Here is a 26,825-nt window from a genome sequence, read left to right on the forward strand (position 1 = left end):
TTTCTTGGCAGAAAGGAACGAAAGCCAAACACAAAAAGAGGTCTTTATGTTTTAAGCCCACTTCACTTGACTCTTCTTTCTGATTCACATCCACTTGTCCACTTAGGAAAGCGATTAGGCCGTGGGGTTAGAAATAGTGTTGCTGCAGTCCATCTGGTTCTCCAGTCAGAAAATAATTAGCTAGTCCCGAAATACTCACACACGTTACCTTTTTGACAACCACCCCATATCTTTTTATTCTTGCTAGGATGAAGGCCGGATGATTATTCATGCTGATACTATAAATCAGCGACAAGAAAAACTTGCAATGACAATGTAGACACGTTTCAAGAATCCACAGGCACTGCAAGGGGAAGGAGAGGAGTGACAGGGAGATTGGGGCCCATCGAGCACCCCAGCCTGGCCTGGAACGAGTGAGCGCACTGGTTCCCAGAGAGCAGCCTCTCTAGCAGTAGGTGTACTGCCAGGCTCCTCTGTCCATGGAATTCTGCAGGCAAGAATACTGGAGTGGGTTGCCATTCCCTTCTCTAGGGGATCTTCCTGATCCAGGGATTGAACCCAAGATCTCCTGCATTGCAGGTGGATTCTTCACTGAGCCACCAGGGAAGCCCCTACTGCACACTACTTCAGGAGAAAAACCATAGGAAGTTGGATTTTCCTCTTCAGTCCAGGAGGAAAATGCTCTTTGAGAAATGGATGTGGACACATGAGGTCCTGGGGCTGTGACCTCAGTGAAGTGCAGGCTGAAGACAATTTGTAGCATCATCCTGTCTCTCACCACTGCACACGCCAGAGGCCGACGCCTGATAGAACTCGAGCCACCAGTCCTGCACACCCAGTTCTTGCCTGCCTGGCAGCCAAGAGGAAAGGGGAATTACAGACAGGCTGGACTTGAAACACTGCTATGGCCCCACCTGAGTTTCAGGTGCCCCAGGGAGTCCTTTCAACCACCTGGAATTGAGGCTGTTTCAAGGTACAGATGCAACCTGTGTTTGTCTTGCTTTTGTTTGCACCTGAATACAAGTACCAGCTGGAAGCCAGAAGGTGTGGGGCATTGCAAACAATTTTAACTTAAATAAAGAACTGAAGAGTTTAAAAGACAGGACACATGTAGAGGCGAGGGAGTGAGAGGGGAAAAAGAGGGGAAAGGAAATAGATTTATTAGAGGAAATAGAAAAATACACAGAAATTTGGGTAGGTGTGATACTTGATATGTATTTTCCATGATCTGTTAATATACCTACCTACATTTCACCCTCAACTTAATGATATACAGAAAATAAGCCTGTGGTCCTGTGATCCACCTTGCTGAGTACTGAATGTGCCTATTGTACACCAAGTACTAAAGTAAACACTGGGGATAAATGATGAAAAGATATTGTCATCCTATAGTCAGATGGCAAGTTATCACTTCTGAGACGGCTGCCATGATGGTGTACGTGGGCCATGATGACATAAAGGGCCAGCTATTTCCCCTTAGAATGGTGAAGGGAGACTAAAGAGGAAACGAGAGAGAAGACCTTACACAAACCTCTTCACCCCAAAAGCAACACCAAGAGACAAAAATGTGGAATGCATTGGTGATGGTCTTTTCCTATTCATTCATTTTGGACTAGGGTAACGTCTCTGCTGCTTCCACATCTTAGCTATAGTAAACGGTGCTGCCATGAACATAAACACTGGAAAGAAAACCTTTTTCTTAAATGCTACAGGTTGATGTGAATATTTCCAAGGCAACGTGCAACTTGAGATTTCTTTTTTAACTTTATTTAAAATGTTTATTTTATATCAGAGTATAGCTGACTTACAATGTTGTGTTAGTTTCAGCAACGTGATTCAGTTATACATACATATGTATGTGTGTGTGTGTGTATATATATATATATATATGTCTCCACTCTTTTTTGAATTCTTTCCCCCATATAGATTATTTCAGAATATTGAGTAGGGTTCCTTGTGCTATACAGTAGGTCCTGTTGGTTATCTATTTTATATATGGTGTTGTTTAGTCACTAAGTTGTGTCCAACTCTGCGACACCATGGACTGTCGCCCATATAGTAGGGCTATAATCCCAAACTCCTAATTTATCCCTCCCTTCCCATCTTTTCCCTTTGGTAACCCTAAGTTTGTTTTCTGTATCTGTGAGTCTGTTTCTGTTCTGCAAATAAAGTTATTTGTATCATTTTTTTACATTCTACTTGTAAGTGATGGCATATGATATTTGTCTTTCTCTGATTTACTTCACTTAGTATAATCTCAGGTCCATGTGTCTTGCTGCAAATGGCATTATTTCATTCTTTTCTACGGTTGAGTACTATTCCATTGTATATATGTATCACATCTTCTTTATTCATGCATCTGTCAAAGGACATTTAGGTTGCTTCCATGTCTTAGCTATAGTTAAATACTGCTGCTGTGAACATTAGGGTGCATTAGATTAATTTTTTATTAACCTATTTTTTTAAAGATTTTTCTGCAAAAGGCAGTAGAAATTTGGAAAATACTATGCTGCTTAACTTTTTCATTTTTTTAAATAACAGAATGTCACTTTTTGTCAACTGTGAGGGGGAAAAGCATTCTAAAAAGAAGCCACTTCATTTTAAAATAAAATACAATCTGTAGCTTGGCAAACTCAAGGGCAGTAGTATAATAATTAAGAGGGAAATTTTGGATTCAGACAAACCAGAGATCTAAATCCTGACATCCCAATTTATAAGCTGTGTGATCTCTGACACATAGTGTTACTTTCCCGAACTTGAGTTTTTGTTTTTATTAAAAAAATTTTTTTTTGGCTATGCTGCATGGCATGTGAGATCTTAGTTTTCTGACAAGGATTTGAATTCACACACCCTTGCATTGGAAGTGCAGAGTCTTAACCACTGAACCAGCAGGAAAGTCCCTTTTTTTTTAAAAATGGGAGTAATAATAATGATATCTAATTTGTAAGCTTATTTTAAAAATTAAATAAGATAATTATGCATATAAAGTCCCTGACAAGGAGCCTAGTAGCTAGCCTATGCTCAGCAAATGGTGGCTATTATTAAAATTAGTCTATTCATGAATAATTCTAGTAATAAATACTTTTCCTTTCCCTGTTAAATTATGACTCTACACAGGACAAAGTGAATTGAAATAATGATCATTTTTTGTGTGGGTACATTTAATGGCTACAGCCTACTAAAAAGGTTAAATAAGTTTTGAGTGGCATGATCTGATAGTGCTGAAGAATGATTTATTTAAGAGGATAAATGTCAAAATCACATTTCCCTGGCTGTGCAGTTAGCATGAGTGTCACAGTGGGGTTACCCACAATGGCTTGTATTCTCAAGAAGCTGACCAGACTAATGTTTATATTCAGGAGTAGCTCCACTAATCCTAAGGAGAAATGGAAGATCCAAACTTGAAAGCACATCAGGAGTAAAAGGTAAGGATGTTCAATAACATCTCTAACGTCAATCATTTAGAAATCTGAATGCAAATTGTCATGACCATCAGCAGACCTGACTTCACTGAACCCAAGCCAAGAAATGTCGAGCCCATCCATCTATCCCAGACAGCCAGGTCTGTGTGTGATTCCTACACCTCTGCCTTGGGGCACTGGGGGGCTCCTGGAACTTTCTAATGTAAACACGGCTGGGCTGGATATTGGTCTTACTTGTTGAACAAAGAGTTGTTTGAAACTTTTAGATATGCTTTAGATGATAAAAATACAGGGAATGAAAATGCCTAGATTCACTTCCTGGCGTAAACATACATAACATGAAGCAGTGAATTCTTAAAATTGATGCTTAGACTCAGGCATAGTGACACCATGGACTTTATGAGTCTAGGAAACTTTTCTACAGGAAACTATCACAATTATAAGAACAGAGAGGCAAAGATATCAGATTCACAGGCAACGGGATTCAGACAGGCCGATTTTAGAAGGCTTTTGGAGGATTTTTTTCCCCCCTCAGGTGAATGGGAATGCAAAATATTATGCAAATAAGATTTTATCTTCTGGATAATTTGCCTCAATAAAAAAAGCTGAAGACATGAAAGGAAGACTACATTCACATTTAAAGACTGTGTTTTCATGTAAATAAAGCGTTGCTCAAAGTGCACTGGGGCTTGAGAAGAGGCAGGCAAAGCTACCACCAGGAGGGACCCTCCATCTTGGATTTCTAGTTTCAGCAGCAGACTTGAGATGGTGGCCAGCTATGGTTCTAACGGTTTAATGTTGAATTCAGTGAATGGCGCTGCTGATGTCAGGCAGGGAAGATGGGCAAAGGGAGCCAGAAAAAAAAAGAAGAAGAAAAAGGAAGAGTATGAGAAAAAGAGGGCTTCCCCAAAGGCTCAGCGGTAAAGAATTCGCTCGCAGTACAGGAGACACACACAGGAGACACGTGTTGGATCCCAGGGTCAGGAAGATCCCCTGGAGGAGGAAATGGCAACCCACTCCAGTATTCTTGCCTGGAAAATCTCATGGACCCAAGAGCCTGGTGGGTTGCAAAGAGTTGGACACGACTAGTGACTGAGTGCACACTCAGCGAGAAAGAGAAAAGAAAAAAAAAGATAAAGACAGCTGTGACTGTGGAAGAATGACTAGTGAAGTGTTAGTTGCTCTTGTGACCCCATGGAGGCAGGCTGCCAGTCTCCTCTGTCCATGGGATTTTCCAGACAAGAATACTGGAGAGGGTTGCCATTTCCTTCTCTAGGGGATCTTCCCAACCCAAGGATCAAACCTGGGTTTCCCACATTGCAGGCAGACTCTTTACCACCTGGGCTACCTTCTTAGATTCCTTCCTAAATTGTCGAGTCTTATTGGGCATTTAAGATCTTTAAAAAGATTAAATTCTACTTGAGTCTATCCTGTGATATTGAGCACAAGCACAGATTTATAAGAATATATATATATGTACAAAACAACTATATACATATATGTTAAATATATACATAAAACCACTATCAGTCAGTTCAGCTCAGTTCAATCGCTCAGTCGTGTCTGACTCTTGTGACCCCATGAACCACAGCATGCCAGGCTTCCTTGTCCATCACCAACTCCAGAGTTCACTCAAACTCATGTCCATTGAGTCGGTGATGCCATCCAGCCATCTCATCCTCTGTTGTTCGCTTCTCCTCCTGCCCCAAATCCCTCCCAGCATCAGGGTCTTTTTAAATGAGTCGACTCTTTGCATGAGGTGGCCAAAGTATTGGAGCTTCAGCTTCAATGAACACCCAGGACTGATCTCCTTTAGGATGGACTGGTTGGATCTCCTTGCAGTCCAAGGGACTCTCAAGAGTCTTCTCCAACACCACAGGTTCAAAAGCATCAATTCTTCGGTGCTCAGCTTTCTTCACAGTCCAACTCTCACATCCATACATGACCACTGGAAAAACCATAGCCTTGACTAGATGGACCTTTGTTGGCTAAGTAATATCTCTGCTTTTCAATATACTACCTAGGTTGGTCATAACTTTTCTTCCAAGGATTAAGTGTATTTTAATTTCATGGCTGCAATCACCATCTGCAGTGACTCTGGAGCCCCAAAAAACAAAGTCAGCCACTGTTTCCCCTGTTTCCCCATCTATTTCCCATGAAGTGATGGGACCAGATGCCATGATGTTCGTTTTCTGAACTTTTTCACTCTCCTCTTTCACTTTCATCAAGAGGCTTTTTTTGTTCCTCTTCACTTTACTTCAGTTTAAAAAAGCATTATCTCAGGCCCACAAGAAATACTACATTGGTTGATATATTATGTATTAATTAAAGTCAAATAGTACATTGATCAATAGATTATCAGTTTCCATGCCATGAGCTAAGTGTTTTTATAGACAATAGATATAGGACACTACAAGGATGTAATTACCATTGTTAGTAATTAGGAAAGGAATCTTAGTGTTTAAGTTGAGATGAAACTTAAATGGAAACATATATATATATTCAGCAGAGGCTTTGGGAAAAAGGGTTTTGAAGTCGAGAACAAGTCAAGGGTTTGAGGAAGCTATGGTCCTTGGGGGACAGCAGTATGGTCTCACTGCAGTATGAACTGAGGGCGTCCACATGCAGTCATGACATGAATAACTGAGGGTGAGGGGGGTCTTTGCTATGCTCAGTTGTCTGGACTTTCAGATATCAACCATGCTTCTAACTTTTGCTGTCGCTTCCGAGGCGACTGAATTTCATTTGAGAGTTTGCTGTGATATCAGAGAGCACAGGACTGAATTTATAGGAATAATTCTTAAGCAAACAGGAAAAGGTGGGGTCCTACCCCTGGATTCTGTGACCCTGGACAAGTATGTGAAAGAACGATCTTTCTTTTTATGTTCTGATCCCTCTCTCTTCCATTTCCAGAGCTCTACATAGAAGAGCTCTGACAGGAGTTTTTCTCATGGAAAGGAGAGTGGAAGGATACGGAAGCATTCCTGCATGGTCTCTTGTTCATTTTCCCCTTCTGGTTATTTAGTTTGGGGTTCTATGGTTGCTCTTCTCTAAAACTTGGCCCAGGGAACAGACTTCTCAGGTCCTCTGAATAGGATATGTTTTCAGTAGCAACGATAAAGGGAAAGACAATCACTGGAGAAGATACAAATGCCATCGTGTTTACAGGGAGCCTTTGGCAGCTGGGCTGGAACCACCGCCCCTTGCCTGCCTGAGAGGTGACAACACCTCTCCACCAAGCAAGACACATCCTATTCATTACCACCTGGAACTTTTCCCTTCTCATGAAAACTTCCACATTCAAGGTTCCCAGACTTCCTTGGGTTCTCTTGTTTGTAGTCTGAGAAACTCTGACCTTCCAAAGGAAGGACTGTGGACACTGATACACTGTTGATTTCGTTTTTTTAGGTGCAAAATCTCCACTCCCTCAAAAGAAGGACCCTTGTTTGCTAAGGGTCCATCCTTAACACCAATCACTTAACACCTGTATCAAATTATACACATCAAGTAGAGAGGAAATTCTTTCACACCAATATGAACAAAGAGTTTATTGTTATACAGGAAAATCTATTTTGGAAAAAAATTACTTTTCTTGGAAAAGAAAATTTTTTTCTTTCTCTAGGTTCGAGCAGGGATAATTTCTGTATTTATTTGTGCTCTAAGTTTGCAAAATGGCAGGAGTGTGGCTATCAGAAGAGGATGACACACAGATGGAGGAGGAGTTCTTGTGAGTCTTGTTTACAGGCAGAGGATGAGTTCAAGACAGAACTGACCTCAAATCTCCCAGGAGAGAATCCTGTCATATATACTCCAGACATGCATGCCAAGGGTGACCTGACTGTATAATTCCCCCGCCCAGGACTGTGTCTTCAGAAAAAGAGCACACAACTCAGAGAACAGGCCAATCTCTCAGCTCAGGATCTTTTCTATATTCTAGATCTTTTTTATTTTAAAATTAAAAAGTGACAAGTCTGCCCTTGGCCATAGGACACTCTATCTACATTCATGTTTGAAAGAAGAAACTACGTTCACTTCATGGAACTGTAGGATTTGCAGCAACTATAGTCTAACAGTCTGTCGCAAGTGTATTGGATGTTTCAGTTTGCCAGACCTGTCATGAGAAATTAATTACAGGATGTTGCAGAAATGGCAAAGCTCCAGCAGCATCTTGCATAGTTTAATATAGCCCCATTTCCCCATTTCAATGTATTTGTGGTTAGATAAATCCTCAGAAATTTACAGCTGCTATAGACTAGTTTATTATGTACTCTGCCTGCACACATGATAAGTATAATAAGAATTTGATGTTCTTAAAGTACATAGATTTCACTGACATTTCTTTACCACTATGGAAATATTTAGTTGCTAAAAGTAGCATCTGCAGAAACTTCTGAACATTAACTTCTGTAAAACAGGCAGAGATGGTTAAAAACATCACAGTGCTTAGCCACCTTCCATTTATTTGAAACTGAAGAACTGCATCTCGGTAAAAAGTTGTGTGGAGTGTTTCTATAAAATGGTCCAGGAACAAATAGAAAAAAAATTAACTATTGATTCTCAATTGAAAACACTGAACAACTGAAGCGACCACATTTTTCTTCAGGGAACCTTCTTCCTTTGGTTTCGAGACTGCTTTTTCACAAGCTTCAGTTGTTCATTTTTAACATGGCAACAATCTGTTTTCCTCACCTGCCTACTGTTTCCTCCTTTTGACTTTCTTTTTTCCCTTAACTATGATTGTCCCCTCTCAAGTCATCTCATTTCAAGCAACTTTAAAGACTGGCAATGTAGGTGTACTTAATATAACTGTTGCATTAAAACAAATTCCTGTATTTTCCTCTACAAAATTCTTTCACAATTCTTCACAAGGAACCCAATGATGATTTAAGAAAAAGTGAACTATCATGAGTAAAAATCAAACTGTTTAGTACTTTTAGAAAGAAAAGACATTGAAGTATATAAAGTTGGGCCATTTGGTAATAGAGGGAGAATGTGTTATATGCATGGTTCTTTTATACGTACTTACTTCTGAACCCCCTTTAGATTGTGAGTAGAGAGTAAAACTGTACATTCTTGGCAGCTTTATCCTCCCTGTTCTGAGACCGTCAAAATAACCCATCCATAATCAGCATGAATTTGAGGTGTTAGGAGAGCAACTTTTGAAAAGAAGGGGCTCACAACATATGCCTGATGTAGATTTGAAGAGGATCATTAGAAAAAAGCATTCTTTGTGTTTACAAAACAGATGTTTTTATGTTATCCAGTTCCCGCCTTAACTTAAAAGTATTTCCTATTCATTTTAATAACTAGAGCAGAAAGATATGATGAATGCAGTACCTCATTACCAAGTTCGCTTTCCGGGTCTCTGAAGAGAGTAGCTGTCTACTTTTGCCTAGTAGGTCCATTGTTAACCCTAAATGATGCTGACATCCAATTCTCCTGCAGATAATTGGGTCCATCCATAGACTGAGTTTGCCACTCAGCGGAGCCTTTTGATTGACGTGACTCTTGATGTTTTTATTTTCTCTTATGTTACTGGGATGGCGCCTTTTCTGTTTTCTTGAAGAATATGTTACTGTACATGTATAAGTTTGATTCCATAGAATTGATTTCTTAGAAAAAAGTAAGAATAATAGTACAGAGTAAGGATCTTGCAAAACATTTATGGGATAAAGACACTATCAGGGCTCTTTTTTTTCTTAATTTTACTCAAAGATGGTATTTCACTTTATGTAGGTCACCGCTGCATGAAAGACGCAGGAGATGTTTCCAGTCCCAGAGTGTGGTTGTAGGTGCATCAGGGTGCTTTCCTTAATCCTGTGTGGGTGCAGACAGACTCTAGGTGTGACTGCCTCACTTTACCCAGTACCTGAGGTGGGTGGGGCACTTCAAGACCTCCCAGTGGAGTCTGCAAACTTCCATGGACAGTGAGCATTTACTGACTGTGTGCACTTGGACAAGTTACTTAACCTTCAAAGCCCTGGTTTCCTTATCTGCAGCATGGAAGATTTTATCTTCCTCCTAGGTTTAAAGTGAAGAGTAAATGAGGTCATGTACATGAAGTGCAGATCTGGGAACTCTCTTCTTTAGTTAAGTTCAACGAGGTAGAAATCAGTAAATACAAGCTTTAAAAAGTTGTACTGGTGAAAAATGTTCCCATAATTTACTTAACAGATATGGACCTCAGGTGGAAATCATTGAAATTATGTGTAAGGTCATGACTTTTTATTATAGTTTCTAGAATGTTCTAACCCTCTGAACAGTATTTGTCATTTAAATATATGACTAAAATAACATGTCATATATAGTTACAAAATGTTAAATTATTTCCCAGATAGTCTTGCTGAACTTCCTAAAGAGAAAAATATCTTTCTTTGATAAAACATTTCTATAACAGAAATAAAATTAAGGTCAAGTATTCATTTTTTTGGGAAAGAAACCTTACACAATGTTTCAAAAGTATGAAGTGTTTGCCATTTAAAAACACTAATTTAATATTTAAAAGATGCATTTTAAACATGAATTGCATTCATACGTATAAAATATTTTATGTTTTAAATCTTTATAAAACTTGCTTTTTATTCTAGCTTTACAAATCCTATTCATTGTATAATTTTGGTACTGAAGGAACTTGAATCTTCAACATATAGTGGAATGAATAATTGGGAAATAAATTTAAAGAATGACATTATTTATATCTAGAAAACATAGTGTCAAATTGTTACTTATTTGGAGAAAAGAGACTATAAAATGGGATAAAATTTAGTAATTTTAGAATAAAAATAAGACAAATCTAATTTATAAGACTCTTGAGAGTCCCTTGGACTGCAAGGAGATCCAACCAGTCCATTCTAAAGGAGATCAGCCCTGGGTGTTCTTTGGAAGGAATGATGCTAAAACTGAAACTCCAGTACTTTGGCCACCTCATGCGAAGAGTTGACTCATTGGAAAAGACTCTGATGCTGGGAGGGATTGGGGGCAGGAGGAGAAGGGGACGACTGGATGGCATCACTGACTGGATAGACGTGAGTCTGAGTGAACTCCGGGAGATGGTGACGGACAGGGAGGCCTGGCGTGCTGTGATTTATGGGGTCGCAAAGAGTCGGACATGACTGAGTGACTGAACTGAACTGAACTGAAATATGTAGCATTATGAATCTTCAGGTGGATTCTTTTTAATCACTGTTCCTTATTTGGGTTGTGTTGGGTTCTCACTGCTGTGTGGGCTCTCCTCGGCTGTGGTGAGCAGGGGCTACTCTCTAGCTGCAGTGTGAGGGCTTGTCACTGCGGTGGCTTCTCTTGTTGCAGAGCACGGGATCTGAAGCATGTGGGCTTCAGCAGTCATGGCTCCCAGGCTCTGGAGAGCAGGCTCAATGGTTGTGGTGTATGGGCTTAGCTGCTCTGTGGCAAGTGGGAATCTTCCCAGCTCAGGGATCACACCCACGTCTCCAGCATTGGCAGGTAGATTTCTTACCACAGAGCCACCAGGGAAGCCCTTCAAATGGACTCCTATGTCTGAATTCTCTGCTTAATTATAATCTGGACTTATTACTTGGAGGGCACTTTTATTATCTCCCCCACCCTACTCTGTCTCACGTTAGCAAGGGTGGTGAAGACTTTTTGTTATGTCTTCATGGATAACCCAAGTCTTGTCTTGTCAACAGGACAGAAAAGAAAAGAAATGGGCTTTGAGCAGAAACAACTTTTTCTGGTGTTTGTCCTAATTGTTAGTTTGTCTTTAGACATTGCAATATAAAAATAATTCTTTAGTTTTCATATGAACGTTGGGATCTCAGCAAATGTTAGGTCCTCTGACATATTATTTTATTATCATCTTGATTTAGAATCTTTTTGCAACTTGTTGAAATTCTTTGCAATTTGGTTAAAGCCCAAATCAGAGAACCAACACGATCTCCACACTATGAGCTAAAATTCCAGAGAGCCGCATGTTTTTATTTTTTAATTATCAAGTACATTTATAAGACAGAAAAAACAGGCTGGTGCAAGGGTGACTTAGGCTGCCTGGCTCCAGCTGTACCTGAAGCAGAGACACATGCATCCAGAACAGGGGAGCTTGGTGCTATCAGAACACACTTTTGTGCTTATCGCCAAGGGCCCGAGTAGTTATCATTGCCACTCATCACTTCACCAGTGAACCCCCTGCCCCAAGTTCTGTACAGTGGGGGCACATTTACCAATTTTCATACTTTTACAACATGTGCAGGGGAAGAGTCAAATATATTTTTACTAGAAGATTCTTCACATTGGGTATACATCTGGGCCAAATTTACACCTCAGTGCCCAACACTGTTTTTCTCACTTCTTATTTTAATGGAATCAGTTGTCTAATTTGGTAAATAAGTTTTCTAATTTTATATTAGTCTTGACCTTCTTGAGGTTAAATATGTATTGACAGACTTACAGACACAGAGTTGAAAAAGAAGAGCCAAGTGAAACACAAAGAGATGAAATTTCCTATTTTATAACCTCACACTTCAAAATACATAGTCAAATATGACACTGTTACTCTGAAACTAAAGGAATAAATAATCCAATGTAAAAATTTAAAAACATGTGTTAAGACTAAAATAAATATTAAAACAATTTAAGTCTACAAATCACTCACATGCTTCAACATGAAATGCCTTTTTTTAAAAAGTAAAAAACTATTTGGAAAACTGTTGCCAGTCTAGCCAAAAGTCACTTTTAGTTTATGTGTATCAAGTTAATACATACGATTCATTCAAAACAAACACATGTTACCTTTTAATGCCTTTCTTATTTGGAACATTTTGAATATACAAAATCCTGAAGCTGCTTATCTTTATTTTAAATAAAGTTAAGTTTCAATAGCATATATTTCAATTCTGAGCATAACATCACACATATAACCACATTACAGATATAATAATATTAAATGATTACTTAGCAAACATTCTAGAAATACCAACACTTTTTCTTCGTATTTGCTGAGTAGCAATTATAGTTTTTCTTTATTGATTTTCCAACAATGGTAATGTAATTTTGATGCAATTACTAATAAACACAAGTGCCATTATTTTGATCAACAACAAACACGATGGTTTATAACAAGCTCAAAAGGCCACATTTACCTTTCCACTCATACCTTGCTTCTGATTTTTCTAGATTCTTTCATAAGGATAAAACGTAGTAGATCCTTTCTTCCTGGCCATCTGAAATTTCTGAACTCTGAAGAGAAATTCCATCTGGTTTAATTTGTCACTTCCTTTCTATATGTTTGGTTCTTTTCCTCTTCATTCTTCAACTCTTTACTAGGAGAAAATGACACACAATGGACTACATGAACTTAATGTCTTCTGATCACAATAATCTTGGCTTGCCCCGGCAATAGCACAGGTAATAAAACAGTGTGCAACACACACACGTGCACACACAACCAGAGGACCAAAGTACTGATTTGTCTTCTTGAATTAAAGTCTAGCTTGCCTCTTGAACAAACTGTGAGTCTTTCAGTATCATCAGCAGTTGCTTACGGCCTGCTCCAGCACTGATCAGTTAATTTCAGCAAGAAAGGAATACATTTCTCAAATATATACAATAAGCATTCCAAACCCTGGGTAACTTCCAAAATTAAGTGCAGGCCATCAGCTTATGAAATTCTTCATTCACTGGAAAAAAAAACTGTCATGGATGCTGCTTCAGGGTTAGTGACTGGAAAGCACATAGGCCATTTTATTCAACAGCACTCTTTCATTCAGTTCATGACTATGCCTACTTTTAGAAGTGGGTTAACTATTATAGTTTTTCCAATAAATCCCCAAAATGGCATGCGTCATTTTTGATTGAGCAAGATAGTGATGGTTAACTATATATCTAGATGCAGCTTTGAACTAAAACAAATTATACTATTAATAAAAATCCAGAACCAACAGGCAGATGAAACAAGAAGTTGCTTCTTTAGAGGCCATGTGGTAAGTATACCACGATTACAGGGTGATAAACGAGGGACTGAACCTGAAATTTTTTAATGCAATTGTTCATGTATCAGTAATGAGTATCTGGACTTACACAAAATTGTTTTGTCTTCCCTCTAAGCAGAAATGGCTTAACATTTGGTTGCTCTCAGGAGACAAACTTCAGTCTAAGGATGATGGCCAACTGCTTAGGTGTGGTCAATTCCATTGATCACTCCTGAGAAAAGCAGAGGCTAGAGCATTATGTTGGAAAAAAGGATGTGCTAATAACCATTGCTGAACCCTAACCAGAAGGATTAGGGAACATCTGTGCCTTTAAGGTCAGGCCCAATCTTTTATTTGTATTTTTTTAAATTTATTTTATTGAAACATAGTTGATTTACTATGTTGTGTTAATTTCTGCTATACAGTAAAGTGATTCAGTTATACACACACACACACACATACATATATATATATTCTTTTTCATATTCTTTTCCATTACAGTTTATGGCCCAATCTTAAATAAATGGCTGTACTACCCTTTCATATGAAAAACATTTACACGAGGGGAAAAACCCTCTGTCAGTCCTTGTTTCCTGATTTTAAATTTGCTAAATTAGCACTATGTATAGAAGCCCTGAAATGTTTCCAGTGAACATGCTCACAAATGCAACTGAGGTAGAGTTTAAAATGGTGCAGGTATGGTGTGCCAAGGTATAATCTTACCAGGGGCGAGAAAGGGTATCATTCTGTCCTGGTGGGTATACAGGTACAGTGTGTAAGGCTTGCCTCAGATTAGGGTCTGATAACAAGGGCTGAGGCTCAAATGGAGGCTGAGCACAAGTCACCCAGAGACCCTATAAACATCTGTAAGGAACAGTGAGAGAGGTAAAGGATCTCAGAGGGGCAACGAGGCAAAACAGAGTGAGAGGAGGAGTTTATGATACCGGCAGGACAAAAACGAGGAAGGAAAACAGAAAAGGGAAGTGGAGAGGAGAACAGCTGGAAATGAGAGAGCTGGATGCTGCGTACGATGGGACAAGACTGCATGGTGAGAAATCATAGAGGAGCCAGGAGGACCCTCAGGAGATGGAACCCGAGGAGAAACTGAACTAGAATAAGCTAAAGTAGGCAGTGAAGACAGCATACTTATGTGAAATGACTCAGATTAAGAAGAGGAAGGAACGCTGAACACAGAATGTCAAAGACTGTCTATGAAAGGGAGCAAGGGGACAGAATAAAAGGAAAAGGGGAGCAGAGAGTCAGGTGCACACCCTGGACAAATAACAGGGTACCAGCAAGGGGGCCTCAGCAGCACGAGGCTGGCTGCTGACGGCACAGGGACTGAGCGCCTGGGAGACAGCGGAGGCCTGCTGCCAAGGGGGTAGATGCCATCTCACCAAGAGACTGGAATGAATGCGAACCCGGGCTTTCTTTGCGCATCTCCTCATTAAGGAACCCCATAACGTAACAGAGACAGAGCAACAAAGTGAGGGCCTTTTAAAGGCAAATCATATGCAAAGAGAAAGGAAGATTTCATAGCAAGGTTTTAAAAATGAATAGGAAACCAGGTCGCTCTTTGTGTGTATGTTATGAAAAATAAGATTCATAAAAATACTGCACCCTATTCCACAAGAAATTGAATCCAGTGAGTATTCCCCAAAGATTTGTTGTGTGGCTAGATATCAGGAGAATTACCTGGGGGAGAAAATGTGAGCATATTATAGACCCTGCCTTGAAGTACTGGGTTAAACCCAAATAGACTTTTTGGCCAACCAAATATTACCATTTAATCAGAGTTAAAAGGCAAAGCATTGTGTAACAGAAATAACTTGAACTCAGAGCCAGAAGATCAAGTCCTAGTTCAGGCACTTTTAAACTCTGGATCTGAGACCTTAATTTCTTTACATGTAGAAAGAAAGGGCTGTATTAGAAAATTTCTGAAATTATTTTTGTTTTAAAAGAAATGATCAAGTAGTATATATAACAAAATATGCTGAATAGAAAATTCAGAAAATACACACAGTAAAATGAAGGATAAAAAATCACTACAGTTCCATCATTTAGAGATAACCACCCACATTTGTTGATGTATATTGTCCCATATTTTATGTATATTATATAAAAATTATTTTATAATCATTTTTAACTTTCAAATTTATCATCTTTCATTTTTAACTTACAAATTTATCATCAATCTTTCCATGTCTATGAAAATACTTCTATAATATTTTTACTATTGTAATAGTCACATGGTATTCTACTTCATAATCAATCCTTTATTCATAGAAATTGATTTTTTCCCTTACATTTTGAAAACTTGAAGGAGTAGCCTTTTAATTAAATCTCTACATATATACTTAAATACTTTCCTGCAGTAAATTCCTAGAGGTAGAACTGTCAGGTCAAAATATATGAACAATTTGAAAACTTAAGAAAAAGCTATACCCCACAAAGGATTATTTTAATACTATTACCGGCAGTATATGAGAAAACCCACTTCCCCACACTCTCATCAACACAAGGCTGTGTAAGTCTGAAGCTTGCTGCCATTTCATGAAGGAAAAATACCATCTCATTTACTGATTTAATTTCTATTACTTTGATCACTGGAATTGGACATATTTCAGATTTTCACTGATATATATAGGGTCACAAAGAGTCGGACACGACTGAGTGACTTCACAATCAATATCCCTTTAAGAATGTTCTATGTATCCTATGGGTCAGTTCTCCTATTGATAATCTTTTCCCTGTTGATTTTTCAAGCTTTACATGCTGAGGATATTAACCCTTTGTCATACATTTTGTGAAATTCTTCCTGATCCCAGGTCACTGGTTGTTTACAGCTTCTGCTTATGCATTTTTTTCTCTTTGACATAGATGATTTTAAAGGTTCTGTTATTTAGATCTAGAAACCTGTTTCAAAATATGTTTTCTAATTCTGATATCAATAATAAAACGTCATTCCTTAACACTCATGATCCTACAGTTATTGATTTATAAGCTTTCTGTATGATGAGAAAAGCAATGTGATAGAGCTTAACATTTCACTTTTAGTAGCCAAACTTCTCTTCTACTAATAGAAAAAACAGAGGTCACCTTCTTTAGAAAGTCCTTTCCTGTCCTTCATCTCTCACCAGAAAACATCATTGTGTCCCACTCACCTCTCTCAGTGGAAAATGTAGGCCTGCCTTCTTGTCTCAAATTCTCCTCTTTAGTTATTCCCCTTATCCTATATGTTGACCAGCTCTTCTCAAGGGACTCTTGGCTCTGGGTTTATAAATATTCTTGTAATTCCCTCTGATATAAAGATTTTCTCTATATCCTGTGATTTCTACTACCTGCTGTTCAGCCTTTTCTTTCAAGTCCAACGTTTGGGAGACTGTCAGGTCTTCTCCCTGTGGGCTGGAGACAATCTGTCTCACATTCCAGGATTCTCATTCAAAACGTGCCTCTCCCAGGCCACAGCCTCTTGGCCGCCAAACCCAAAGGCATTTTTCAGTCCCTATTTGCTTCTGCTCTCTTTGATATGTGGCCTTGTTGACTGTGCCTTTCCTAAACCTTCCTGTGGACTCCGTGACGTGACTCTCTCCTGGTTTCCTCTCACCTCGATGAGGGTGACTTTCCAGCTGGTTTGCTCCGTCTCCTTCCCCTGTGTGTCCATGACATGTCCTCGGTCCTCCTGGCTCTGTTCTCTGCCCGCTTCAGAACTGCAGGAGGGGAAGAGTGGAGATAAGGAGCTAGTGAGAAAGCTGCTGCAACAGCGCAAACGGGGCGCTGATTCAGCGAAGTGGCAATGGGAATAAAAAGGGGAGATAAATGGGAGGATCTGAGAGAAAAATATTCAACAGACCACTTGAGTGATTATATATGTGTCTGGGAAGCAGGGAGTTGCTGAAAATAATGTAGAGATTACAAACCTTAGCTGGTTGGGCTCCTTTTTCTACTGTATGAAGGGACAAGAATAAAATAAAACCTACTTATCTCAGAAAAATATTAGCTGCCTTGGAAAAACCAGAAAATTTATCAAATTGTGTGTGTGTGTATGTGTGTGTTAAAAGTTCAGGAGATCCCTTAGTGACAAAGAAGGGATGAAGAAGTTTACATAAAGAAAACAGTGATATCCCAATCTGTATTTCAAATGGAATGCAGTGTTTCAAATGGTTTTGTATTAACAGTAACATAGAAGACGAATATTTTATGGATGCATATATAGTAATGCAAATTATGTTAGAGAAAAGAAAATACAGAAATCATGGAAAAAGGGAAATTCAAAGAATGGAAGGCAGTGTCTCCTCTCTAGGATGTCCAGGAATGGTGGTAGACATCGTGAGAGAAAGTGAAGGTGAAAGTCACTCAGTTGTGTCTGACTCTTTGCAACCCCATGGGATGTAGTCCATGGATTCTCCAGGCCAGAATACCGGAGTGGGTAGCCTTTCCCTTCTCCAGGGGATATTCCCAACCCAGGGATTGAACCCAGGTCTCCCGCGTTGCAGGCGGATTCTTTACCAGCTGTACCACAAGGGAACCCCAAGAATACTGGAGTGGGTAGCCTATCCCTTCTCCAGCAGATCTTCCCAACCCAGGGATCAAACCAGAAGCATTGCAGGCAAATTCTTTACCAACTGAGCTATCAGGGAAGACATCAGGACAGAGCTCAAAAACGATAAGAGAATTTAAAAATGAGGCAATAAAGAGGACAGAACAGTGACTGCTGTGGACTGAATTGTGTCTTTCACAGGGTGAAGCCCCCAAAGTTAATACATCTTACAAAGGAGGTCGGGCCTCTAAAGAAGTAATTGAAGTTATATGAGGTCATAAGGGTGAGGCCCTAAGCCACAGGATGGTGTCCTTATAAAAAGAGGAAGAGACACCAGAGAGCTCTTTCTCTCCACACACACACACACACACACACACACACACACACACACACACACACACACACACACACACACACACACAGAGGAAAGGCCATGTGAGGACACGGCAAGGAGGTGGCCGCCTGCAAGCCAAGAAGAGAGGACTCACCAGCACTCAGCCCTGCTGGATCTTGAATTCCCAGCCTTCAGAACTATGAGAAAATACATTTACATTGTTCAAGCCACCAAGTCTCTGGTATTGTTACAGCAGCTAGAGAAATCTATAGGGAGACGTGTAAGTAAAGGGCTTCTCAGCAAGCACAGTGGTAAAGAATCCACCTGCCAATGCAGGAGGATGTGGGTTTGATCCCTGGGTCAGGAAGACCCCTTGGAGGAGGGCACAGTGACCACTCCAGTACTCTTGCCTGGAAAATTCTATGGACAGATGAACCTGGTGGGCTATGACCCTTGGGGTCACAAAGAGTCAGACATGACTGAGCACACACATATGTAAATGAAGTGAAGTCAGAAGACTGAGAAGGAAAAGATGAGAAGTCACAAAGATAAAAGAACAAATAGGGCACATTTAGAAAGTCAGGAGAAGAAAATGGCAACCCACTCCACTATTTTTGCCTGGGAAATCCCACCTGGAAAATCCCATGGATGGAGGAGCCTGGTAGGCTGCAGTCCATGGGGTCGCTAAGACTGAGCGACTTCACTTTTACTTTTCCCTTTCATGCATTGGAGAAGGAAATGGCAACCCACTCCAGTGTTCTTGCCTGGAGAATCCCAGGGACAGAGGAGCCTAGCGGGCTGCCGTCTATGGGGTCGCACAGAGTTGGACACAACTGAAGCGACTTAGCAGCAGAAAGTAGGAAAATGAGGAGACAGAAAGGAAAGGTGGAGCTCTGACCCAAAAAGCACTGATAGCTTACTATCTTCAGGGAACCTACACTCTAGCGTCACAGAAAAAACTCAAATGTCTGTGATGCCAGGGTGATAAGGAGAATGAGGGAAGCAGCCCAGGAATGACACAACAGGACTCAGTAAACTGGACAGTGGATGACTCATCTCAGGGAGGCAACCACTATCCCAGTACCAGGGGAGGGAAGCCCGGGAAGCAGTGGAGCTGCGGTCCAGAGATTCAAAAGAAATATGACACAGTGGACCTGGACTGTATCTTGTTAGCGGTTGTTTTTCTGTCTTTTAAATATTATTCTAAAAATTGTTTAAAACATTTTTTTAAATACTGTTGCTCTGTACATTTCCCTACCCCACTTTGTTCCAGTCATAGGGTACCCTGCTGGCTTCCTGGTATTCCAGGCACCTCCATGCAATTGTGCCTTAGCTCCTGCCCCTCTTCTGATTTCTAGGTCCTTTTCTTTTCTGTTCACCTTGTCTTTACGTGGTTTTTAAGACTTAAATGCTCTTACATCTTTTCCTAACCACTGCAGAAAAATCAGACTGAGTGATCCTTTCCACCTTTTTTTCCCTTATAATGTACATACAATCTAACAGAAAGCTGCCCTGAAAAATACAACATTTGGACTTCTGCTTGCCTCCAAGATGGAGTAACATGGACCAAGTAAACTGCTCACCTAAAACAACCACAAATATTGGATAAAACATATGAAACCATTTTCAAGACATTGAACCATAGGCAACAAAAGAAAGTGATAACAAAGAAATGGAAAATAAATGAGATCAGCCCTGTAATCGCCTAGCTTACTGCCTTGAGAGTTTCCAGGCTGCAGCACAGGATGATGAAAATGGTATGGAACGTGGTGGACTCCCTGAATGAGGGCTCGGAGTCTGAGGAGATCAGAAAGGCTATAGTTCACAGACTGCCACAGAGGAGAGAGTAGGAGAACGTGAAGACTTGCAAGGGTCAGGGTCCCGTACGAATATTCAGCAGAGTACAGGTGAACGTATACATCTGAGGACATGTCCTGAGGCCAGGGACAGTACCTACTTCCATCAGCCAGGATGGAAAATCTCACAACTCAGAAAGCATTAGGTAGAATATCTGAAAGGGATTTTCATCAGTGGTGAGGAATAAACAGTTCAAAACTAAACACTGTTCAAGTCCCACCTAACAAATCTAGCTAAAAAGAAGCACAACTTAAACTCAAAATTATCAGAAATAGAGATCAGAGTGGAAATCAGTGAAACAGAAAATAGATAAACAATAAAGAGAAATCAATGGAAAAAACTTGTTATTTTCAAAAAAATTCATAAATCATTTGCCAGGCCGACTGGGGGAACCACAGTAAAGAAATAAATTATCAACACCAGGAATTAAAGAGGCAACATTATTACAGATTCTATTCATATTAAAAAGATAATAAGGGGATATTATGAATACTTTATGTCAATAAATTCAATCACTTGCATGAAATGGAGAAGTTCTGTGAAAGACACAGATTATCAATGCCTATATAAGAAGAAAGGAGAAGGCAGAGGAACCAGAGATCAAATTGCCAACATTCGTTGGATTATAGAGAAAGCAAGGGAATTTCAGAAAAACATCTACTTTTGCTTCATTGACTACAGTAAAGCCTCTGACTGTGTGGATCACAACAAATTTTGGAAAACCTTAAAGAGATGGGAATACTAGACCACCTTGTCTCCTGAGAAATCTGTATGCAGGTCAAGAAGCAACAGTTAGAACTGGACATGGAACAACGGACTGGTTCAAAATTGGGAAAGGAGTACGTCAAGGCTGTATATTGTCACCCTGCTTATTTAATTTGTATGCAGAGTACATCATGTGAATTTCCAGGCTGGATGAATCACAAACTGGAATCAAGATTGCTGGGAGAAGATATGCAGATGGTATGACTCTAATGGCAGAAAGTGAAGAGGAACTAAAGAGTCTCTTGATGAGGGTGAAAGAGGAGAGTGAAAAAACTGGCTTAAAACTCAACATGCAAAAAACTAAGATCATGGCATCCAGTCCCATCACTTCATGGCAAATAGAAAGGGAAAAAGTGGAAGCAGTGACAGATTTTATCTTCTTGGGCTCCAAAATCACTGTGGATGATGACTGCTGTCATGCAATTAAAAGATGTTTGCTTCTTAGAAGAAAAGCTATGACAAACCTAGACAGTGTATTAAAAAGCAGAGATATCACTTTGCTGATAAAGGTCCATACAGTCAAACCTATGGTTTTTCCACTAGTCATGTATGGATGTAAGAGTTGAGTCGGACCATAAAGAAGGATGAGCACCATAGAATTGATGCATTTGAATTGTGGTGCTGGGACTCTTGAGAGTCCCTTGGACTGCAAGGAGATCAAACCAGTCAATCCTAAGGGATATCAACCCTGAATATTCATTGGAAGGACTGGTGTTGAAGCTGAAGCTCCAATACCTTGGCCACTTGACGTGAAAGAGCCTACTCACTGGAAAAGATCCTGATGCTGGGAAAGACTGAGGGCAGGAGAAGAGGGCAACAGAAGATGAGATGGTTGGACAGCATCACTGACTCAAAGGACATGAGTTTGAATAAACTCTAGGAGACAGGGAAGGACAGAGAAGCCTGGAGTGCTGCAGTCCATGCATTCGCAAGGAGTTGGACGTGACTTAGCAACTAAACATCAGCAATATAAGAAATACATAATCTTAATGGCCGCACTTGCATTAGACACATTGAACTTGTAGTTAAAAATCTTCTACTCCAGGCCCTGATAGCTTTACTAGTAAGCCTACTCAACATCTGAAGAAGGAAGAGTTATATCAGCAAAAACAGTGGTGGAAGGACTTCTGAAAAATTTCTCCTCCAAATAAGCTATGGGAAAACTGACAAAAATGGTTTTTTAAAACTTAACTTTTAAAAATTTTGGAAATTAGCCAATAGCTTGTAGTAACCTGGAGAATGTTTATTCAAGAATGGTTGACACTTAGTAAGAATTAATTTCTTCTCATGAAAAGAAGAAGAAATTGAAGGAGTTTGGAATGTGGTGATTATAAAGATGGAAAAATATATGGTGGGGGAGAGATTGGATAATCAGAGTTAACACTTATGACTACGTTATATTAAGAAGAGATTTCATTTATTCATTCAGTTCACATATGAGTGTTGACAAATAAAGGCCTTTAATGTTACTGATCATCTGAATTAAATTCTCTCTGATCAAAGCTGTTAATGAAGTAAAATATTCTATGTTTCAAAAGAAACCCCCAAACTCAATATAAGAAACATTAGCAACTAGGGAACACTAATACTATTTAAGGATTAAAACATATTTGTAGAAGCTTCATAAAAAACTCTGACTTGGGCAGCAGATAAACACGTCATAGACACATGAGATACAAAAGGTAAAAGTTTAAGACTTTCAAGAAAAAGGCTTAAAATTAACCTATAGAATTTCTTCTTAGTATCAAGAGTGTAGCTTTCACTAAAATGTGTAAAGATTGTTTGCACAGAAGTGACTGACATTTCTTAAAAAAGTTTTTTTTAAGTATAAATGAGACAAGAAATTCAAGTGGAAAGTGGTGAGAGGCAGTCCTACGTGGCTCATTTACATAGCCTGGTCAATCAGCTAATAAGCACATGTTAGGAACTGAATGGCAACACTGCAAAGAAACAAAAAAAATTAACTTCTATCCATTTACTTGGGTACAATGGACTCATTTAAGTAAATTAGAGAAATAAAGAAATGACTTTGTTACATACTGGGCTATAGCATTTCCATCTTCAAGTCGCCTACAGTTTTGAAATCATGAGAAATGTATCTTAATTCATCCTTACTTCTAAGAAATTATGAGTATAGGGAAAGCCCAAAGGCCTTAGATGAACCTGAGCATTGAGACATAACTGAACTTCTCATGAAGATTTATTTTCAGAAGGCTTGTTAAGTGATCTGTGTTCAAAAAGAGAAGCCAAGCTACCCTGACATGCTGGGATGCTTTTTGAGGCTTGTTTGAATTTTCATCTGGAGAGCACTGTGTGGCATCTTCACATCATCTGAAGATACATATCCAAAGTGATCAGAGGGAGGACAGAATCTTTATTCACATCTTAGGTAAAAGTTCTAAAGTATTTTATAAAACATGTTCAAAGACAGCACTGTTCCCATAATGTATTCAAATATGATCACTTCTGGTTGTTGAAACAGAGTTTTTGTCTGTACTGATCCAGCATATTTTTTCATATGTGTGATCTGTCATTGAGTATACACTCCTCAGAGTCAGTTATTATCTCATCAACTATTAACGTAAACTTTCAATTATTCAGGGATTGGTACTGATAATATACCTTGCAGATACAATAAAATACAAAAAACTGAAAGACCTGGACATGTGTTTGGGTCATGTGACAGGCAGAGTGAATTATGGGAAGAACACAGATCAGGAAACAGAGGATCTATGTGCTGGGACCAGGTCTGCCTCTTCCTACCTCTGAGGCCATGTTCCTCCACACGCAGAGGAGGGGTGAGAGCCATGGTCTGCAGGGAAATGCGGAGACTCAAATGTGACGATGAGTGACTGTGCTCTGAAGCAACACAGGGCTTCATATATGATATATAATGATATACAGTCCTAGACGGCTTCCCAGGTGGAGCTAGTGGTAAAGAAGCTGCCTGCCAATGCAGAAGGACCAAGTCGCTTCAGTCATGTCTGACTCTGTGTGACCCCATGGACTATAGCCCACCAGGCTCCTCTGTCCATGGGATTTCCCAAGCAAGAATATTGGAGTGGGTTTAGCAGGGTTAACCTGAATAAATGTTTTCCTGAGGACACTCAGTAGGGATTCCCTGTGTGTAGAAGGGAAGTCGCTCAGTCGTGTCCGACTCTTCGCAACCCCGTGGACTGCAGCCTAACAGGCTCCTCCATCCATGGGATTTTCTAGGCAAGAGTACTGGAGTGGGTTTTGTACCCAGATGTGGGAATAGTGATGTGGGATGGGAGGGCATGGCAGATATCTGAGCTGTTCAAGGTTGTTACATTCAGCTGACAGTTTGCTGGTGATGTATGAATATGAAGTTTTGGCCTCAAATTAGGCACAATATGCTCTGCAATGATAAAAACTGAGACATACTTTGCAAAGGTTTTCAATATTTTTTTGAGGTAAAAGAGATTTTCCATTTGTGTATTAAGTAATGTATTAATAGCAAGTACCAAGAAAAATACAAAAACTTCCTAGAGATTTTTTTTTAATAAACACTTTAAAAACTGCTCAAATACTTAAGGCATTTGTAAGAAATATACAAGGATAATGTCCTAGGTATTAGCCTTTATACATTAATGCCTTGAAATGGGTGTTTTGTAACTTTTGTAGTGTGGTGCTATGAGGAGAGAAATGGAGAAACTGTCCTGAAAAGAAACACCAACTATTTATCACTGCAAATTTTTTAGGAGGAAAAGCTGCTTACTGTGCCATAGACTCTGAGCTCAGTCTGAAATCCTGGGACTTGAATGACTGCTGTGAAAGAAAAACAAAGAGTAAGTCACAAATCACAGAAGACAACACTGGGAATATTCACATGCTGAAAACCCACCAACTGGCTGAAGGAGTAGAGAGCAGGCCTGTTCTGAGCACAAGTGTCTTTTCAGCATAACGTATTCACTCCCTTAGAAAACCAAGGGAACAGCTCTTCAGATTGGTTAAGCACTCTTTGTAAATGAAGTGAGCTTTTAGGTGTGTGTCAAAAAGAGTCAGTTGTGGATCAGCCTAAATTAAGTCAGTAATGCTGTGTTATATTACTCAAGTTATGCGTTTACCTTTCACCACTGCATCTTTCGTTTGTAATCTTCCCACTACACTCTATTTTCATGAAGCCACACACTGAACTATGTATAAAATTCTGAATCTGCAAGCTCTTTAAATCTTCTACAAACTTTGCTCAGTCTGTTTTACTAATGGCACCTCCATGAGGAAATCAAATAAGCACTTTGAGTGGTACCAGAGTACACACTGAGAGTTAGTTAGAGGGTTCCTCTGCTTGTCTGTTCTTTGTTGCTCAGTCGTATCCAACTCTTTGTGACCCCATTAACTGTAGCCTGCCAGGCTCCTCTGTCCATGGAATTCTCCAGGCAAGAATATTAGAGTGGGTAGCCATTCACTTCTTCAGGGGACCTTCCTGATCCTGGGATTGAACCCGGGTCTCCTGCATTGCAGGCAGATTCTTCACCACCTGAGCCACCAGGGAAGCCCCATTCCAAATTAAAGTATACTGTGGAGCAATGGTGTTTGATATGAGACAGTATTTTAGAAATCAATTCAATGTTGCCATAAAACAGACTTGGAAATTTTATTTAGAGATAATTACATGTTATGGAAATGATCTACTTAAACTTCACATAGAAAATATAAATATTTCTGTGTTAAAGCTTTGAATTACATATGAATGAAAGAGATATACCATAACTATCTAATTAAATTCTTAAAAGTCCAGAAAACAAACAAAAAAAAACAAAATGAAGTGAAAGGAAAGGGGTAAAACTTTCTGTTTCAGTCTTAACTTCTTTGAGTAACTACTGCTTTCCCAGGCTTATCTCTACTGAAACTTGCTTTGCCTTTTTAGATTTCCTCCTTCACAATCAGATTTCAGCAAGATTTGGCACTGAGCACCTTTAAACAAGTATTACTTTTCTTATCATAAAGATTTCAAGAGGATTTTGTACTTTTCTGGACCATAATAATGTGATATTATTGCTGGCTATATAGCTTTAAATCAAGCACATAATAAAAGCAAGAGTTAAAGGACAAGGAGGCTTAGTGGTGAAAGGTGGATGTTGTAGTGTTTTAAAGAACATCAAAAGAACCAAACTTTTATTTTTCTCAACTATTTGAAGATAATCTGACTCAGTTAAAATGTGTTTGGGAAAAAAGGTACACGTACACAGAAAATTTAAATTCAACGACAAATGCAGATTGCAGAATAGTCTACCTGCCCTCGAGCCAAACCATCAAGAAGAAAACTATCAAAACCTCTCAGAAAGCATCAATTATAACCTAATTTTTTCAGTTTTTTCTCAGGCTTAAGGAATAAATTCCAAACAGTGCAATCAAATTCATGGTAAGATGCTTCTTTTACATGGTCTAAGTATTACTTCTCTCTTTGCCCAATGCAAGAGTCACATTTTAAATAAACGTACATATATACAGTTGTCCCTTAGTATCTGAGGGGGATTGGTTTCAGGACACTCTACCCCCCAGATACCAAAATCTACAGATCCTAAAAGTGCCTTATATAATGGTGTAGTATTTGCATATAACCTAACAACCTCCTGTATACTTAAACTCATCTCTAGATTACTTATAAATACCTGCTGCTGCTGCTGCTGCTAAGTCACTTCAGTCATGTCCGACTCTGTGTGACCCCACAGATGGCAGCCCACCAGGCTCCCCCGCTTCTGGGATTCTCCAGGCAAGAACACTGGAATGGGTTGCCATTTCCTTCTCCAATGCATGAAAGTGAAAAGTGAAAAGTGAAAGTGAAGTCGCTCAGTCATGTCTGACTCTTCGAGACCCCATGGACTGCAGCCCACCAGGCTCCTCTGTCCATGGGATTTTCCAGGCAAGAGTACTGGAGAGGGTTTCCATTGCCTTCTCCATATAAATAAATAATATGATATAAATGCTATGTAAATAGTTGT

At 39.5% G+C, this 26,825-nt stretch overlaps 1 protein-coding gene across 4 annotated transcripts in view; it reads right to left on the minus strand.

Moving 5' to 3' along the window:
* AHI1 (Abelson helper integration site 1) overlaps positions 11,874-26,825 on the minus strand; it is a 223,469-nt gene continuing 208,517 nt past the window's right edge. For 2 of the 4 annotated variants that reach the window (XM_018053241.1, XM_018053242.1), the window contains exons 23-24: positions 24,599-24,648; positions 16,508-17,073 (exon numbers count right to left, since the gene is read on the minus strand). In XM_018053241.1, coding sequence (XP_017908730.1) covers positions 16,869-17,073; positions 24,599-24,648 — 255 coding nt within the window. In that variant the 3' untranslated portion in view covers positions 16,508-16,868. Of the gene's footprint in view, positions 12,716-16,507; positions 17,074-24,598; positions 24,649-26,825 lie in introns of those variants that run through there. The other 2 variants (XM_018053237.1, XM_018053236.1) reach the window with 2 other exon arrangements.

This window comes from Capra hircus, chromosome 9 (genome assembly GCF_001704415.2).
Source record: "Capra hircus breed San Clemente chromosome 9, ASM170441v1, whole genome shotgun sequence".
NCBI lineage: Eukaryota > Metazoa > Chordata > Mammalia > Artiodactyla > Bovidae > Capra > Capra hircus.